This window comes from Orcinus orca, chromosome 6 (assembly GCF_937001465.1).
Source record: "Orcinus orca chromosome 6, mOrcOrc1.1, whole genome shotgun sequence".
In the NCBI taxonomy this organism is placed as follows: domain Eukaryota; kingdom Metazoa; phylum Chordata; class Mammalia; order Artiodactyla; family Delphinidae; genus Orcinus; species Orcinus orca.
This window is the reverse complement of record NC_064564.1, coordinates 15,163,785-15,183,014: the sequence shown is the minus strand read 5'-3', so window position 1 is coordinate 15,183,014 and position 19,230 is coordinate 15,163,785. Positions and strand designations below refer to the sequence as shown.

The window sequence follows — 19,230 nt, the reverse complement described above, 5'->3', positions numbered from 1 at the left end:
GTTCCGCGGCATGTGGGATCTTCCCTGACCAGGGCTCGAATCCGTGTCCCCTGCACTGGCAGGCGGATTCTTAACCACTGCGCTACCAGGGAAGTCCCTAATATTTTCTTTTAAATCTGTAAAGTTTTAACTTCATTTCTTTTTCAATGTGACATTCTAAGCTCATGCAAAGGTCAAAATGTTACAGCACACCACATCTTTTATTTTATAACAGAACTCAGTGGAGAATAGGACAATTCATTTGTCCAAAACAATTCTTTTTTAGCAATTCTTGGCCAGGGACGATCTCTGTTGAGAGATGCCATGTCTGTCCACAGCATATTGATGACTATATGCAAATGCGTCTGTGGTCCTTGCTATCTGAACCTTGGCAGAAAGAGGTAAGCTGTCATACTCCACCATCACCACCCAAATGCTGCCTGGTAGTTTCTTAAGCCTTATTTTCTTCTGGGGTGTCTTCTCCAGAAAAAGTAAAAAAAAAAAAATTCACTTCACTGAGCATATATTGACCATTTCTTCCCAGAGGATTTTCTTCCCAGCCTGGCTTTGGACAGAAAAACCTCCAAGGGTAGCCAAGGGCCTGCACTAAAACATCTAGGTCTCTCAAGTTATACATCAGGTCCTGTTACGCCATTTTTTAAATGTGTGGTATGCATTTTAGGTTTTCATGATATGAGCTTAAGATCACAGCACTGAGCATATTAGTAATTGATTCAATACCAAGATTTCTAAATCAGCTGTTCAGAGAACGACCATTTGGATTCTCAGGTCATTCTAATTGTTGTCTTCTTCTGAAGTTGTTTTTTTTTTTTAATATTTATTTACTTATTTATTTATTTGGCTGTGCCGGGTCTTAGTTGCAACATGCAGGATCTTCGTTGCCACGTGCAGGATCTTTAGTTGTGGAACGTCTGAAGGTTTTTAAAAACTGGATTACAGGGCTTCCCTGGTGGCGCAGTGGTTGAGAGTCCGCCTGCCAATGCAGGGGACACGGGTTCGTGCCCCGGTCCGGGAGGATCCCACATGCCGCGGAGCGGCTGGGCCCGTGAGCCATGGCCGCTGAGCCTGCGCGTCCGGAGCCTGTGGTCCACAACGGGAGAGGCCACAACAGTGAGAGGCCCGCGTACCGCAAAAAAAACCCACAAAAACTGGATTACACTGCCTCGATGTATAATAGTTTAGACTACCATCATCTGAGTAATAGATGTAACAGAAAAATGGAAGGAGAAAATAAGGGCCCCAAATAGCCGTGCTATTTTCATATCCCAGCAGATGGGCCACAGAAATAGGTCACCTGATCTGGTTACACTGAATTTTCTCCAGCAAATAACAAATGACCCTGATCAACAAATACTTTTGTCGGTCTGACTGCACAACAGCCATTCAATCAAGTAAAAGAGACCATTCTGTTTGCACTGCCGGCAGGGAAGGAAAGCATTTTCACAGTTCAGCCCAGAACTACACTTCCCCTTCCTTCACACCTAGCTCCCCATTTGCTTTCAAAACCACCCGTGCCCTTTATTCATTGCTCTGCTGTGCATACACTACTCCGTACGAAACAAGACAATTCTTAGCACAGTACTGGGCACACAGGGCTCAGTGATCTGTAACTACTTCTATCAGTTCCGACGCACTGCATCTCCCTTAGACGGCAAGCCCTTGCTTATCCCATCAAATTTATGATTTTGAAGAGATGCTATTCCCATAGGTGAGGAGAGCCCCACATTTAAAAAATAATGTGTTGTAAGAAATAAGACCTGCTGCTCGCCTAAAAATGAAGAACAGTCATAGCGTCTTAGTAGCGCTTCAGTGTTTCAGACTCGGTTCTAAGATAGCAGTGTTTTCTTGAAAACAGGTAGAGAATGCTTTATAAGGAAGCAGGGATAAGTAAAAGCATGCCTACGAACGTGCCATGTGAGAGGGAGAGATGATCCAGCACTGTTTTCGTACGTGCACGGGGCACGCACGCATGTGTATACATGTGGGTGCCTGCACTGTGGTTAAACCTGATTTGGCTGTACCAAAACTATGTGAGACGCAGGAGGCACGGAGATGCATGACTGCTGACTAAGCATCTTACCCAGAGCCAGCAGGAAGGAGGGAGCCAGCCAGGAGCTGAGTATCTCCGCAAGAACAAGCCTCCGAGAACTGACAGTTCCCTGCAGCAGTTTGCAGGGTAAGCTTCCAACCTGAACGTTAACCGCCAACGAATGCCTGAATGGCATTTGGGTTTACAGTCACTTTGATACATACATTCGAGGCTTCCTTTTTTTTTTCTGACCTCCTGGCAACTCAAGGAAACAGGGAGGGACAATTTAATCCCAATTTTACAGCTCAGAAAACTGAGGGTCCTCCAGAAGGCCACTGATTTGCCCGAGCTAGCCAGCTGGGGTGTCTGCAGCTTTCCCGGCCCCTCCCTGGACTCGTTCTCTCTTCCCCTCAAGGGGAGACCCAGCAGCAGGACAGGGGCTCGGGCTGGAAGGGCTCCAGAGTTCCCAGCCCCAGTGCCTTCACACGGCCTTGTCTGATCCTCACAACGAACGCTGTGAGGAAGACAGCGTGAGTTTCATTGGGAAGAAGGGATCTATTAGAGGCACTTACAATAATGAAAAGAGAAAGCTGGCAATAAAAGAACCACCCCCCAAAATATAAAACACAGAGGGGAGAATTTAAAACGCCTAACAGTCCAGGACCCATTAGTGTAAGGCCCTGAGTGGTGGACACGCCAGAAAAGTTCTGTGATCATGATGCCTGAGGTGCCAACCCCGAGATACAAGAAAAGGGCCCCTTATGTTCTCCCCACTTTGAAGGCAGAGAAATGCAGGCGCGCTCTATTTTTTCACTGAAGTGGTTAAAGCAGAAAAACTATACAGAACTCAACAGTCATTTGAATGAATGATCACATTCCCCGACTATGCTAAATAAACAGACGGTGGGGGGGCGGCAGTCGTAGGGAAGGTGAGAGCCACCTGGTGACTTTCCCGGCTGGAATCAATAGGTAATAAAAAGGCAGCAGCCCTCTACAGGGGTAGATAATCAGAGCACACAGGGCTGCAGGTGCCCAAGAAAGGAACCACCTGGTCCGGGGGCCGGGCCAGGAGTGGGAGATGCAAAATTATAGATGAGAAACCATGCACATGCAGACAGGATGGGCCAACTAGAGACACCAAACCAGAAGAGAGAAACAGGTGTGGGAAGGGATCAAGGTGCCCAAAATACCCCTCCAGAATCCAAGTCTCATCTGGGAGCCACCGGTGCCAAACCAGCCAGTGGGAAATCAAAGTGTAATCTTGGCAGTTATAAGTCACAAGATAAGAAACACGTGCTGTTGGGATGACAGAACGTTCTAGTGGCTGATAACATTTAAAAACCTGAAATAAGAGCTGGGTGCCAGAATTCGTTCCAAGACCAGGATGGCTGACCAGCCAAGGGAAGAGACGTGTCTAGCCAGAAGGGCGGTAACAGGCTTCCACAGATCAACTTTTAATCCAACTTCTCCCTCCCTTCTGACTTCCCGGCTGACTGTACAGGCTTTCTGTTTCAGGATGGCAGTGGCTCCTCAGGCTGTCACTCTATCACCTTCTCCCGGGAGACTGCTCTGATCTCCTGGGATTGCAGCATCTCCCCCAGCACCAGCGGGAATGCTTCCCATCCCCCAGGAATGCTGTGGTTGAGGGGAAAAAAAAAAAAGTCTGGATACACCTGAGCAACTAAAACTGGCTCCTCAAAATGGAAACAGAATGTGCAAGAGAAGCTAACCCCGGGCACACTGCCGAGGACACCTCTCCAGGAAAAGGGCTCGTGGCAGCCCATCACCTGGACCTGTGTGACTTTCGGCAACAAGCCACCACCTCGGAGCCTCAGTTTCCTGCCTTGCCGTGAAAAATGAGAACAGTGCCCAGCATGGGAAAGGATCTCAGCAGATGTGTTGCCTCCCCTGTTCCCCGATTTCAGACCAGCACTAGACAGGTAAATGACACGGTGGGCCACTCGGAGAGCTTAGGAGCCACTGTCCCGCTGGCATCTGGAAACTGAGGTTGCAAAAGGATATTCCACCCGAACCAGTAACACAACTGACTCTAAAGGGAATCAAGAAGTTGACCACGGGTGAGCCGCTGATGAACTGAAATCTCAACAGAACTGACTTCGGCAAGACAGGGGAACCGAGAAATCCAGCATATTCCATTCAGAGGCCAGCTGGCCACAGTGAACCAACCGCAGGGCTCCCTGCTTCGAGAGCTCAACACCCAGCCGGCCGGCTCTGCCCTGTGGCCCAAAGCAGAGCCCACGTGACCCGGCCCCTCACCTTGCTCTCAGCACCCAGGTCCCAACCCTGCCCTCCTCTTCCAGCTGAAATCTCCATCTTGGTACCCTGCCCAGGGTGGCTCAAGGCCCACTGGCAGGCCTCCCCGAGGCGGAGCGTGACCATCCTCTGCGAGAGCTCCCCAAATCTGACGCTCAGTCCCGGGTTCCAGCTGTCCCAGATCTGGATCCACATGCACCCGTGCAGACCTACACAGCACACAGGGCAGCGCCGACTCACCAGAAACCCAGGGCAAGGGGAGCCGCAGAACCGAAACACCAGCGTTCTAAATAATCTGCCGGTCCTCGACACACGTGCAGGCTCTTGCCGATGAACTGAACAGAAGAATGACGTAGCCTCAGCTTCAGACCCTGACTTTAGAGAACTTTAGGCCTCGCTGAGCTTCTCCTGCATCAAACACCCAGCACTTGTTTATTAAGGCACTTAATACGCTCCAGAGTGACATTCATAGATCTGTGCTGTATAATTAGTGTGAGGCCACACTTTGTATTCTAAGGACGGACGGAGAAGAATCACAGATGCGCTGGAGATCTCCAGTTAGGGAACGAACTGGGTTTAGAATTTACCATCCAGAGTCCACCACCGCTGCTCATTCATCCAGGGATTCTTCTCCAACACACAGGCCAAAGTCCTCAGGGGGCCAGACAGAATTGACTGTGGGGCTAAGCGGAGCCCTTCCCAACACCCACCCTTCCAGCCAAACCGTGTTGAAGCATGGGGCCACACACTCGCACACCCTAAAGCCTGCCCCATTCTTAGAAAACAATTGCCTCGTGTCTGAGCCCACCTCATGTATGCTCGGCCTGCGTTAAATCTAAGCTTGGAACTGACCTTGTAATGGGTCTTCATTAAGATTTAAAATTAATGTACCCTGTTCCCTAGCAAGTCCCCTTTCTCAGGATCTCCCCTAGAGAAACACTGACGTGTGTGGCAAAGAGGCATGTACGGCCATGTTTATTGTAACAGCGTTTGTAACAGCAGGGGATTTGGAAATAACTTAAATGGCCATCAATTAGGCTAAATCAACCAACAGTTTAGCCTTCTGATTCTAAGGAAGGCTATGCAGGAGTTAAACAAAATCAATAAGACCTATACATATTGACAGGAAGCCATCCCTGAGATGTCGTGGGGTGGAAGGGGCCAGCACACTACTTAGTACTCCCAGTGCACTTAGCTTCTTTTAAGTTCTTTAGGTATAAATGCAAGTATGTTAAGCATTTGGAGAATACCAACAAACTCGTAACAGTGGTTAACCTCTGGGGAAGGGCTGGGATTAGGAGTGGTTGTCAAGGAAGATTTTGTTTGCTCTGGAAGGTTTGCATTTTTTTTTTCCCCTACAGAGAATGTGTTCAAGTAGTACTTGTGTAATGCAAATTGCATTTCACCATGTAATTTTTTTTAAAAAAAGCAAGAAACTGACCCTGCTCCGTACATTTCAGTCACGTGTTTGGGGGCAATTTCTACTCCAATCTCACACACGCTTCCTGGGAGGCTGAGCGCTCAGCAGTGCAAAGCAGTGAGCTCTGCAACACAGATCTTGTTTCAATATTAGAAGCCCAACTCTGTGACTCTGTGGACCGTTCAATTTATACACTAGTTCAAGGAAGAGGCAAGAAAAAAGAGAAAGGCCTGTCAGGGGACTTCTGGGTAATTCAAAGGGATGTCCTAGGAGCGATTTCAGTTCTTCTAGTTGAGCATTCCAGCTCTCCAACACCACACACACACACGCACGCACGCACATGCACACGCACGCACACATGCGGACTTGCCAATGATGGCAGCCCTCGCCCAACCACACGTAATCCACACCAGGCCTAGCCGGCTGTGCCTCCAACTCTTCCATCCGGGAATCAGGATTTCTAACATAAATCCAGATCCTGTGGGCTAATGAGAAGGAAGACTCTGACCACCACATTAGAAAAGCTCCAAAATATCATTTACTCCCCCGGGGCCACCTAACCACACAGAATGCTGACTTTTCAACACAGACACTCCTCCACCTCCACCTCTTCAAGACACTACGTGAAAAGTCCTTAGAAACACAAAATTCTAATATTAAGGACCTAGGGTAGGGCAAAACTAACCTAGGGTGATAGACATCAGAGCTGTGGTCCTTCCAATCGGGGGGAAGATTCACTGGAAAAGGTCCCATGGAACACTTCGGAGGTGACGGAAATGTTCTGTCTCAAAATGCATTCGTCAGAACTGATCAAACAGCACATTTCAGATCTGAGCATTCCACTGTATGCAAATTACACCTCAATTTAAAAAAAAAAAAAAAAACTACCCCAGTACAGTTTCTCTGCTAGCTGCAGCAGAACTTTGAGCTGTCGTATCAGACATCTGAAATCTCTGTTGTGCTATGTAAAGAGCACAAGTACCATGGCGACAGTCACCATAAAAATAGATAACAAGATTAAAATGGATAGAGGACACAGGAATTTAAGAACGGCGCACCAGGAGCAATTCGTTTTCGGCAGAAGAAAAATAGAGGACAGGGAGTTTTTCATTCCCCCTGCACTTTGAAAAACAACCATTGAGTGTGGTTGTTTTTACTAAAAGAGTTTTATGGCTTCCCAGTACTCAAAGGACAAAAAAGGCTGAGAGCTGTTACTTATCATATTTTGCCTTAAAAAAAAAAAGTATGATACCCGAAGTTTTTCCCATACCCACTGTTCTGTGGCCCAGGGAGCCGATTCACAGCAATGCGACAAAGCACAGATGACGTACCATATACACTGTGTGAGGTCCAAATGATACTGAGATAAAAGCGGCCTGGGCGCTTTATCGAGTGCACAAAGACTTCCAACTTTAGTTCCAATTACCAAGTTCTGCCTACATTTTTTACATACATCGAAAACTGACGCCCCCTAGGTGTGCACCCTGAAATTACTCCACATGAAGAGAGCACTTTCTTGCCCAATACTGACTTTTTTCAAATGCCAAAATGTAGGCATGAATCACTTGGCGACAGAAATCTTGTGTTCTTCTCCAAAAGATGAGATAAACCTCTGTTCTCCTTGTGGAGTTTCTCCAAGAAATGTTTGCTAAGTGACTTAGCCCTTGCAGTGTCCCCAGCAGCAAAAGAAGTAATCCAAAAATATCAGGAAGAAAATCTAAAATTTTTAAATGATCAGGGTGGATTCTAAATAAACCATACATTTAAGTAAAATTTAGGCAAAATTAAACGTCCACGTGTAAGCTACAAATAATAAAAGTGCAAAAACAAAAAAATTTTCATTCAAACCACAAATTTACTGTCGGATAGCAACTAAACATATGCGTTCCTGGAAAATCCCACACAAAAGTTTCTTTAAATCTGTCTCTTGTTCCCTCTCTCACTAAGCCTACAGAGCAATCACAAGGTTCAGACTCGTCCCTGATGTTGGGATGGTTTTTAACGTGCTGCACCTGGTGACATAAATCTGCAGTGGAGAAAATGAAGGAGGAGTTGGTCAAGGACACTCCCAGATCCTCCACAGCCAAGCAGAGGACCCAGGAGTCAGTTAAAGGTCCCCATCTTGATTCATTCATTATACTGAACACAACCGGCCAATAAACATATTAGTCTTCCATATGTCGATCTGTTTTATTTATTGTTATTTGCCATTTTCCACCCTACACCCACCTTCTTGCTTTTCCTAAAGACAAAATTCCATTTTCAGCAGCCCTGGGGCCACAGACTGAGTCCTGACCCACCTTGGAATAGTTCTCTTCCTCCTTTCTAAAATAACCCCAGAAGATCTCTTGAAAATGTTCAGACCCACTTACTAACATTTTTTTAAAGAGCTTAAAATGATGATTTGACCCCAGTACTACACACTAGAGGCATATTCCATATTCCACATTACCTTTCAGCTTTGACAAGTCACACAATAACCCAAGAATTAGAAAGGACTCTGGAGGCCAGCCTAATTCCTGTTCTCCTCTACAGCACCCCGAATCCACAGCATTCAGCCCAACCTGAACACCTTCAATGATGGGGAGCTCACTACTCCATGGGCAGACATTTCCACTGTTGGTCAGGCCTGCCAGCAAGAAAATTCCTTTTCTGATAGAACTGAAATCTGCTCTCCCAGTCTTTAGGGTTAAAAGGAACCTTAAAGCTCATCACCTTCGTGTAATCATTCAGGGGATAAGGAATCATGTAATGCAATCATTCTACAGAAGAAGAATCTGAAGCTAGAGAGGATAAAGCCGTTGTTCTATCCATTGGTCACACTCCAACACCAGAGCAGAAATGAACAAGTCGACTCTTTCCTATACCTCATAACCACGAAAATATTTGAAAAGTGCTATTGTGTACCCACCCCATGAATGTACTCCGGTCATTCCTGATCCCACAGCATCCTAGGCTCCTTCCTGTGGGTGAAGCCTTGTTTGTTCATGTTTCTTTTAAATCATGGCTCCCCAGTGTTCCGAATGTCACATGACCAGCAGAGGTCATTAAAACTAGACCCTGTGATTGGACTGATGAATTTCTGATCCAGTTATGAATGGGATTCAATTTCTAAAAAGCCTCATCCCACTCAGGGCTCACATTTAACTCATGAACAGAACAATCTCAAAACTTTTCTCCCGGGCTTCCCTGGTGGCGCAGTGGTTGAGAGTCCATCTGCTGATGCAGGGGACACAGGTTCGTGCCCTGGTCCGGGAAGATTCCACGTGCCGCGGAGCGGCTGGGCCTGTGAGCCATGGCCGCTGAGCCTGCGCGTCCGGAGCCTGTGCTCCGCAACAGGAGAGGCCACAACAGTGAAAGGCCCGTGTACCGGAAAAAAAAAAAAAAAAAAACTTTTTTCCCACATGATCTGCCCCCTCCTCAGCACCTGGAGGACCACCAGGGTTACACTGTGCTTGTCTGTTTACCTGTCAGTCTCCCCCTTTCAATCAGATCATCAACTTCAGGTCAGGGACTGAGTCTTCTTTTTTTGACTCCAGTACCTTGTCAGTGCTTGACACACGCAGGTAAATACTCAAGATTAGTCACTAAATGAATCATCTACCTTTACCCATCCTGTCCTTGAATGATAAAGTGTTTTTAAAATAGCAGTGTTCAAGAGAATGAAGAGACAAACCACAGGCTGGGAGAAAATATTTGCAAAAGACACATCTGATAAAGGACTGTTATCCATAATATACAAAGAACTCTTAAAACTCAACGATAAGAAAACAAACAACTCAATTTTAAAAAGGGAGGAGCCAAAGACCTTAACAGATACCTCACCAAAGAAGACATACAGATAACAAAAACAGCACAGAAGATGTCATCACAAATCATTAGGGAAATGCAGATTAAAATGAGATACCACTACACACTTAAGAGAATGGCCAAAATCCAGATAACTGACAACACCAAATGCTGGTGAGGATATAGAGCAACAGGAACTCTCATTCTTTGCTGGTGGGAATGCAAAATGGTGCAGGCACTTTGGAAGACAGTTTGGTGCTTTCTTACAAAACTAAACACACTCTTACCATATGACCCAGCAACTGCCCTCCTTGGGATTTATCCAAAGGAGTTGCAAATTTATGTCCACACAAACACCTGCATACGGGTGTCTATAGCAGCTTCATTCATAATGACTGCCAAAACTTGGAAGCAACCAGGATGTCCTTCAGTAGGTGAATGGATAACTACACTGTGGGACATCCAGATAATGGAATATTATTCAGTGCTAAAAAGAAATGAGCTATCAAGCCACGAAAAGACATGGAGGAAGATTAGATGCACATTACCGAGTGACAGAAGCCAATCTGCAAAGACTATATACTGTATGATTCCAACTGTATAACATTCTAGAAAAAGCAAAACTGTGGAGGCAGTAAAAGGATTACTGGTTACCAAAGGTTGTGGGGAGGGAGGGATGAATAGGCAGAGCACAGAGGATTTTAGGGCCGTGAAAGTACTCTATATGATACTATAATGGTGGGTACATTTGTCCAAACTCAGAATGTACAGCACCAAGAGTGAACCCTAATGTCACCTATGGACTTTGGGTGATTATGTCGTGTCAGTATAGGTTCATTAATTACAACAAATGTACCATCAGGTGAGGGATGTTGATGGTGGGGGGATGTGCATGTGAGGGGGGCAGGGGGTGTGTGGGAACTCTCTGCACCTTCCTCTCAGTTTTGCTGTGAACATAAAACTGGTCTAAAAAATAAAGTATATTTTAAAAAATATACTTACATATATGGTAGTGTTTTTTCCACTGTGATATATACATACACACTATAAGAAATACAAATAGTAAATTTAAAATGTAAAAAAAGAAAGTCACTCAACTCATCCATTTAGAAGTAACCAATATTAATATTTTGGTATTAGAATTTTTAGTGTATTTCCTTCCAGTCATTTTCTATGCACTTTCTATGCACGTTTCTTTAAGATTTGAAATCATATTGTAGATGCACCTTAACTTTTAGCAGAAACATCTGTCCATGTTATTTTAAAATTATTCCTAAACATTATTTTTAATGGCCATAATATTCCACTATTACGGAATATTAGTGGAATCACTTTCGGATTACTTCCAGCCCAGTCACACCACTGGATATTTAGGTTGTTTCCAATTTTCCATTATAGTTTAAGGAAAAAAAAAAAAACCTCTAAATAATCCCTGTGCACAAAGCATCATCTACATTTTGGATGTGGTCTCCAGAAGCGGAATTATCCTACCAGAATGTATGAACATTACAATTCAAATTTTAAAAACTAAATCAGACTTTACATTTATCCCTTACTGAATTTCTTTTTTAAATTTGGGCCCTCATTCTGGATGTCTTTGAACCTTGGTTTATCTACTAAATAAGCAATTCCTCCCACCTCTACGCCATCAACAAACATACCTTCTGTATCTTGATCCACGACACTGGAATAAATGTTGAACAGCTCAAGGCCAAGAATAGAACCCTATGGCACTCACTTTCAGACCCCTTTCCAGGCTGACTCAGTGCCACTAATTAACAGTTTTTGCACATGACTATCAAATTAAATTAATAACACCATTCAGCCCACATTCTACCACTTATTTAATATGGACCTTCATATCTTCAGAAATTGTTAAGTACTTTACTAAAGACAAAGGGTACTATAGCTGCTGCACCATTTCTCTGACCCAGTAACCATCATATAAAACAGGAAATGGGTTCAATTTGATATGATCTGGCTGACTTCTGATTATCCCTGCATCCTAAGGGCACACTTCTTCAAGCAATTAAGCAAAAAGCATTTCAGTTTCTACGTTTTTTCCCCCAAACCTGTATTTTAAAATAATCAGACTGCGTACCTGTATAAAGCAGGGTGGCTCTTATTCAGTCCCTGTCACCTGTGGCTCCCCCAGGGAAGGGCTCTGAATCACAGGTAGTTATGGACCCCCAGGGTAAACCAAACTGTCTCAAGACCACAGAGATCTGAACTTATTCATTTCAGTGGTCCCAAATCAGCCTCGTTCTCCAGGAGTCATTTGCATTCACACCTTGAACCAATTATTCCGTGGTCACTACGAATCCTGGCTTCTCAATCTCTGGATCCTGGAAGCCTACCCCCGGGCCCATCCTAGGAAGAAGGAAATAAGAAGTGACACAGCCCCTCTCCTTGCCGATCCTTTATTACTGACTCACAGAACCAAAGCTCCTGAGAATCTAATGTCTTGCGGCACTTGGCAGCCATGACTCACATCTCACCAAGTTATTACCCCGACATCGTTCTCAGAGGATACGTGCCAGGAGCCACCAGCTAACCAGGTCAGCCTGAAGTGGAAAATGACAAGGCCTGAGAGATCTTGGGGTCGCTAGAAATTGGCTTCACCATAGAGAATACAGCCCAAAGCCGTCTCTAATTAGTACCATTCCAGTCATCAGAAAAATATTTCACAGTGCCAGCCGGCAGCAACTCAGAAAGTGCTCCTCACCTGCCCACCTGCCCAAAACAAATCATTTGCACACAAGGCTCTAAGATTCCATGTCACACTCCTACCCGAATCCCTGCGGTGGCCACCCAGAGCCAGGGACGCGATCCCAAAGTCCCTATTTGGCCTTCGAGTCTCTTGAAAACTCAGGTCACAAACCCAAAGGCCTGCAGGGCTGAGCAGGGAATTGACTTCGACTGGACTGAGGCAACAGAGAGAACGGGAACTGGGACGCCTGGGGGCCCCGGGCCATCTCCCGCCCACAGCGGGCAGCCGCCACTCAGCTGCACAGACCTGCCTGCTCTGACTCTTTACCAGAGTCCCAACTCCAGAGGTTTTCTGGATTGCTCCTAATTTTTGAAGACCTTTGCGTGGTCCCAATGACAACTCATCTGAAGGTTTGAACACATTCTTCGGGCCTCCCGTTTACAACCCTTCCACTGCCCTTTGATCCTAACCGACCTTTCCAGCCTGACGGCTCCCTCCGCTCCCAAGGACTTCTGTTCTTCACTCTTCCGCACACTACGTACACCCCTAACTCCAAGCTGTGGCCCGTGATACACATCCCACCTGTGTGGCACCATGAGACACCCCAAAGGGTTCTTCCCAGACTTCCTTCCCTATTCCAGAAAGTTTTTCCAAGCCAAACAAGCATCGCTCCTTCTCCTGAGCCCTACGGCTACTTATTTTTCACCTTGGCCTTTCGTCATCTCGCCTTGCTCCTTAATCACAGGTGGATCCTATCTCTCCTATCCCTCAATCCCTTCCTCATGCTTCCTTCCACCTCCAGCACGACTAAGGGTAGCTCTGCCCAGGTGCAGCTTCCTAAGTGCTTCCTAGATATGAAAATGCTCTATAGCTGTTTTTCCAACTGTGAGTTACGATCCATTACAGACTGGTTACATCGACTTAGTGGGAAACAATAAGCATTTTTAAATGAAAAATAATGGAATAGAAAATAAAAGTACCAGAGGAGACTGCACCAAGCAAAAGAGGTAGTACTCATGGACTTAAATTAGATTTTTACATACATGATTGAGTATACTAGGTCATGATGTAAATTTTATTTCCTAATGTAGGTCATGGTCGAAACAGTGTAGAAAACAGTGCTCTCTAACGAGTAGATTAGCTCCACCAGTGCTTCACGCAACTTTTTTTTTTTTTTTGACAGTCATATATTCTCTAAAAAGAAAAAAATATCTGACTGCTACCTCTCCCCACACGAGTCAGCTTCCCCTGCCAGTTCACTGATCCTGCATCTCAGAGAAACAGGGAGGCTAAGTAACTGCAATTACGTTCTCGCTCATTCTGCAACTTTTTGCAATCACCCTTCAAATTCACCAGCCCTCGGATGCTGCAAGTTGAGGCTTAGGGAATTTGTTCAGCAAATCACCCTAAGTCACCCTTGCAACAGGAAAGCAGAATTCGGAGCTCAGGAGAAACCCCAGCTCCCACTCTGCGGGCTGGTCGCTGGCTTCCTGGGAACTGGCAAGGGCTCTCTCTGGTTAGGAGGGACCTGGCCCTGGGAAAGGCACTATCCCTAGGCCCAAAATCTCCTTCCTCTTTTAGATCATCTTGCTGCCCCCTCATCTTGTTGCTTCCCCCATGCACATCTACAAGGGGACAACAGCACTAGACTGAAGGTCTCGGTGGAGAGCAAAATTCGACGTCATTTCAAAGCCCAGCAATGTATGTGCTTAGTGAATTCTATCCTACTTCCCTCCAACCTCCAATCCCACCCTCCTGGTTAGCGGAAGAAGTGGCCCATCCTCCTTGGAGCCTCATTTCCTCCGAGTTGCTTTACCAAATTCATGTTCAGGACCAGGTGGTATCTTCTGAATGGCAAGACAGAACAGAGCCTTCCAACTCAGACCCCCAGTCCCCCTCACGAGCATCCTCTACTGCCCCCCACCCCATGACCAAGAAGACACTCCTCGGAGTGCCTTCCTTCCCCGGCTTTGGCAGCCTTTTCCACCCTACACACCCTGGTTTCCCACCAACCTCAGAGCCACAGCTGCTAGCAGGACACCTATGTTTCCACGTCTTGGCAAACACAAGAAACTTCCCTGCAGCCTGAGTGTCAATTACTTCTCTCCAAAACACACATTTCCGATTTCTCAAGTTACCAACTACAGCAGCTCCAAGGCCCTGGCGTGTAATCAATTTCCACAAAGAATTAATTTCCATTCATCTCCTTCCTTCACCCTGCCCCTGTCAACAGATTATTTCAACAGTAATGCTTCTAAAATCCACCCTGTCTTCCATTTCCAGTTATCCCAGTCCAAGCCCTGGACACTCCACAACTGTAACAGCCTACTAACTGATTTGTCTCCTAACATTACTTTTAAAAATCTTCCCAAATACCCTTTCGTTACATCAGTCTCTGGCTCAGAAACCTTTACTATCTCCCCAGTACACACAAGGTAAAATGCAATCCCCCAGTTTGGCTTTCTAGGACGTTCACAACCTCAACCATTGTTCCTCTCTCTCTTTATCTCCTACTGTTCAGGAAACATCCCCTGGTTTGGCCAAGGCCATCTCCTTGTCTCTCAGGAAAAGTCATGCTCATTTGCACCTCATGGCCCATCTCAAAGGTCTCACACTCCAGAAATACAGTTTTAGTGATTCCTACCGTATTCCTTCTCTGAACGCCAACAGCACCTATTCTACACCTCGCAGTTTGCCAGGTCATTGTGCCCTATCTTGAGGTCTTATTTCCCGTGCTCAAGTCTTTCTGTCCCCCCGCCCTCCGAGGTTATAAACCCTGGAGGGAATCATCTCATGTATCTTTTGCATCCTCCTCACTGAGATAACTGTTTGAACCTCTTCTCCTCCATAGTTCCTTTCTGACCTCTCACACCGGTTACTTCTTCCTCCCGTGCCTTTGGCCTTTGCCGGTTATCCTTCACGTGCATAACTTATTTCCTAACTTAGGACTCTAAGTCCATTCCCCAACCCTGACCTTGCCTTTGACAGTCCCCCTGTCCCCCAGCATTTGCAATCACTTACGCAGTCTGTGCACATTAATTTGAACTTGAGCTCTCAAATCACTTCTACCTGGTCAGTAGGCTTTGAGGCCTTAGATTTCTTGAGTGTCTTTTATCTCCCAGAGAACCTGGCATGGTGCTGAGAACGCAGCAGCCCCCCAGAGGTACCTGTGGAGTTGAACTTAATTGCTATGTTTCCTGGTGTTTCAAGCTCCCTGAGACCCAGAACCTCTGTTTACACATCTTAGGAGGGTGTCGAAAAGGCCTTCAATACCTGTTGATCACTCACTTCCAGGCAAAATGCACCAAATACACTTTTCTAGAAAAGGGGGTGTAAAGAACGGTCCGATGGCCTGTAGGTAACACCTGCACCTGGCCGCCTGGCATGAGAACGCCGGCCTGCGAGAAGCGCTCCAAAGCCACCGAGCATTGGCCCAGGCTGCCTGCAATCAAGGAGGCAGCGGGACCCCTCGCCGCCTGGCAGGTGGGCTTCTGTAGGTTACTGCGTCCGTCCCAAAGTGAAGGCGCTGAGCCCTGAATTCCCAGGCAGAAAAGAAAATGCTGCCTTTGAGATTGCACATGACAAACTCCCAGTCCAGGCCCCCACCCGGGCACCGCACATGCCCACAGTGCCAGTACTGAGGAGGGTCAGGGGCCGCCGGCGAGGAGAGGCAGGGTGAAGACGCGCAGAAGCAAGCGGGGGTGGACAGAAGGACAGAAGGGGACCGGGAGGGTGGGGGCCAGTCCCCGAGGTGGAGGGTGTGTCGCGCCGCGCGTCCCGGAGCGCGGCACTCGCCCGTCCGGCCGCTCGGCGGAGCGGGCAGGAACGCGCGGGGCGCCGGGAGAACTGGGCCGGCGGCCCGGCCGGAAAGGGTCAGGGAGGGGGCAGGTCACCCTCCGGCGGAGAGGCGACTCCCGGCCAGCGCTCAAAGTTGGGGAGGGGATTCCTCGGCGAGCGCCGGCGGCGGGCGAGATAAACAAGGCGGCGCACGGGAGGGCGGGCGGCCACCCTCTCCCGGCCGGCGCGGCCACTGCCGCAGCGCCCCCGCGCCCCTACCGGCCGCTGCCCCGGCGGCGCCCGCCTCCCGGGCCCTCCTGTCGCCGGCCCGGCCCCCACGGGCGTGCGGAGCGTGGGAAGTTCCCGGGCCGCCCCCGTCCCCGGGCTGCAGCGCCGCGAGGTCCCCGCGCAGCTCACCTCGCCCCGCCACGAGCGGTGGCGCGGGCCGGGCAGCTCCCGCTCGGACAGCTCGGCTCGGCTCGGGGCTGCGGCTGCCGCGGCCCCCGCCCGCCCGGCGCGGCCCACCGCCCGGCTCCGCTCCGGCCGCCCGCCCGCCCGCCGAGGCTCCGTTCGCGCCCACCTGGCCGGCCTGCCCTCCCTCTCCGGGACACTGCGCTCACGTACGCGGCCGCGGCCACAACCCGGCCCGGATTCCCCGCCCGGGAAGGGAGCGGAGGCGCGCGCCAGCCAGCTAGCGCCGGGGCGAGGCGGGGGACACACCCCCTCGCCGCCCTCCCTCCGTTGCCCCCCCACCGCCCTCCGTCCCCCGCCCCCCTCCCCCGGCGCCGCGCGCGCACGCCGCCTGCGCGCGCCTCGCCGGCCACGCGCGCCCGCGACCCCCGCCCCAACACCCCCCCAGCGCGCGCCCGGCGTACACACCCCCGGCCGCTCGTAGACAGTGGGCGCTCAATAAGTGCCCGAGCGACTCCTCGCGCACATGCGCACTTGAACCTGACCGAGTGGTGACGCCCCCGCCCCCACCCCCAAATCGGACCCGGCGGCTGCAGCCCCGAACCAAACTTGAGTCTTAGCCTGTTTTCACTGAACCGGCCACCGAGCCAAAGTTTCTTGCTGTTGTTTTTCCAGGCCGGGCTCCGGGACAGGCTTCTCCGAGAGAGGCCGAGCTCGCCCCAAGGCGGGAAATGCCGCCAGCGGGCTCCGGGCGCCTCCGACGGGCGCTTGGCGGGGGCGATCGAGACCCAGGCCGCGCCGCCCCGACCCGCCGAGCGTGAGCGAAAGGCGAGAGGGAGGGAACGCTGGAACCAACCTTTCCATCTTCCTTTGCTTTAATGTCTTCTCCATTTTATGACATTTTACTCGATCTCACTCGTTTGTAGTTGTAAAGTGAGGCGTTATTTGCTGTTTCTGGAATTAACGTGAGAGAAAGTTAACTATTAGTCTTCAGCCCTTATGTAAACAATACCAGTTGCTTTTGGCACCGTTAGGCTCTGGCTTTTGTATAATTTGTAACAAGGAGAATTGAAGCTGAGCCATTGTGTTGCTCTGTGTTTTTCAGAGATAAGACCAGAGCCACACGGTAGTGAGAAGCCCCAGTACCGATATGTGTGAGCATATAGAGTCATATTCAAATAAGTTTAATGGATAAAAGAAATAAATCCCCTCCCCCCAGAAGTTTTAAAATATTTTTGGACATACTTGTTGAGTTTGCAGTCAGTTCACCTTCAATTTGAGGTATGCTGTTTTTCCTGCAGAGAGGCAGTGGGGAGTGTGTAGGAAAGGACTAAAGGCTTTGCAGTCAGACAAGCCTGGTTTGCAATCCTGATTTTACTGCTGAACTAGTTTTGTGATCTTCAGCAGGTTCTTTTATCTCTCTGAACCTCAGCATCTTTATCTGTAAGACGAAATAAAAAACATAGGTATAGTGCCTAGCTCACACCAAATAAACACTAGATATTATTTCCCTTCCCCCACCGTCCACCATTTGTTACGAAAGAAAAAAATCTAAAAAAAAAAAATTCCTATAGGACATTAGTTCTCAACTGGGGATGATTTTGCCCCCAGGAGACATTTGGCAATGTCTGGAGACATTTTTGATTGTCACAACTGGGGGTAGTGGTGCTCCTAGCATCTAATAGGTATAGGCCAATGATGCTGCTAAACGTCCGGCAATGCAGAGGACAGCCCCATACAACAAAGAATTACCTGGTCTGAATTGTCAATAGTGACATCGTTGAGAAATCCTGCTATAGGCTAATTCTGCCATCGAATAATTCACCAAAGACTGGTTCTACCTTTTAATTCTCATCCTCAAGGAAACATTCTTGTTTTGCATTCGAGAGCACAAGAATGAAAGCATTTGGGGGACCACAGCAATTATATTAATATGCAAAGCCTGCCCTTAACATGAAAATGCAGATTCGAATTTTACATTTTATTATTAAAGGAATATTTTACCTAATTAACAACCGATGTATGTGCCCTAATTATTAAGGTATCTTATGATATATTATGTATTACTACAAGTCACAAATAGCTTTTGGTTCTGTTTCCCTTTTTCCTCAAACAGTGGGTGTTTACTCACTTATGCAGATTCAGCTCTCTGCTAAGTCCCTCACCTATCCTGAAGTTTATAACATAGTCCCTACCCCCAAGGAATATCCAGCCGAGGTGGAAGTAGATGAATGCACATGCAACAATTAAGGAACAATACAAGATAGCATATAATTAAGCTTTAATTGCAGCACCCAGACTAAGGTGGCACAGAGGCAAGGGAAATGAGTTCCAGCAACAACACCCAGTGCCGCCTGGCTGAGGTGTTCTGTAAATGTTTGTTGAATGAAATGAAATAGCAAAAGCTTTTGACATGAGATAGGACTCCAGCTAGTATATAATTCCATTCCAGGATTTAAACTGCTAGACTCTGTAAATGGATGTTGGTGCCTGGCTGTGAGTTTATTTTTCTTAAAACATCCAGTTCAAACTTGTAACCCAACCTGTATATTTCCTAAAACGATCAAACTTTAATAAAATGGAAACAATCCTTCGTTTGACAACTATGTGAGTGCCTGCTGTGTGCAGCGTGAACCAAAAGAGTCTCTAAATTTGAACAGAACCCAGAGCTTGTTCTGTCTGAGACAGGCCATCAAAAGGCACGTGCTCTCTTACAGCATATATTGAATGAATATCCCCTTTGACTGCAGGTATGTACTTGTCAGTATGCATTCCACAGTTTTGCACATTAACACAGACTGAGAACTTTCCCTCACAAGC

At 47.8% G+C, this 19,230-nt stretch overlaps 2 protein-coding genes across 8 annotated transcripts in view; both read right to left on the bottom strand.

The window, feature by feature from the left end:
• ZNF395 (zinc finger protein 395) overlaps nucleotides 1-17,843 on the bottom strand; it is a 37,878-nt gene extending 20,035 nt beyond the window's left edge. Inside the window, exons 1-2 of one of the 7 annotated variants that reach the window (XM_004270704.3) lie at nucleotides 17,656-17,843; nucleotides 17,267-17,364 (exon numbers count right to left, since the gene is read on the bottom strand). In XM_004270704.3, coding sequence (XP_004270752.1) covers nucleotides 17,267-17,301 — 35 coding nt within the window. In that variant the 5' untranslated portion in view covers nucleotides 17,302-17,364; nucleotides 17,656-17,843. Of the gene's footprint in view, nucleotides 1-1,768; nucleotides 1,788-10,514; nucleotides 10,533-16,416; nucleotides 16,704-16,878; nucleotides 16,898-17,266; nucleotides 17,365-17,655 lie in introns of those variants that run through there. The other 6 variants (XM_049710715.1, XM_049710716.1, XM_004270705.3 and 3 more) reach the window with 6 other exon arrangements.
• The window catches only part of FBXO16 (F-box protein 16), a 169,399-nt gene that overhangs the window by 61,356 nt on the left and 88,813 nt on the right, over nucleotides 1-19,230 (bottom strand). The window lies entirely within an intron of this gene.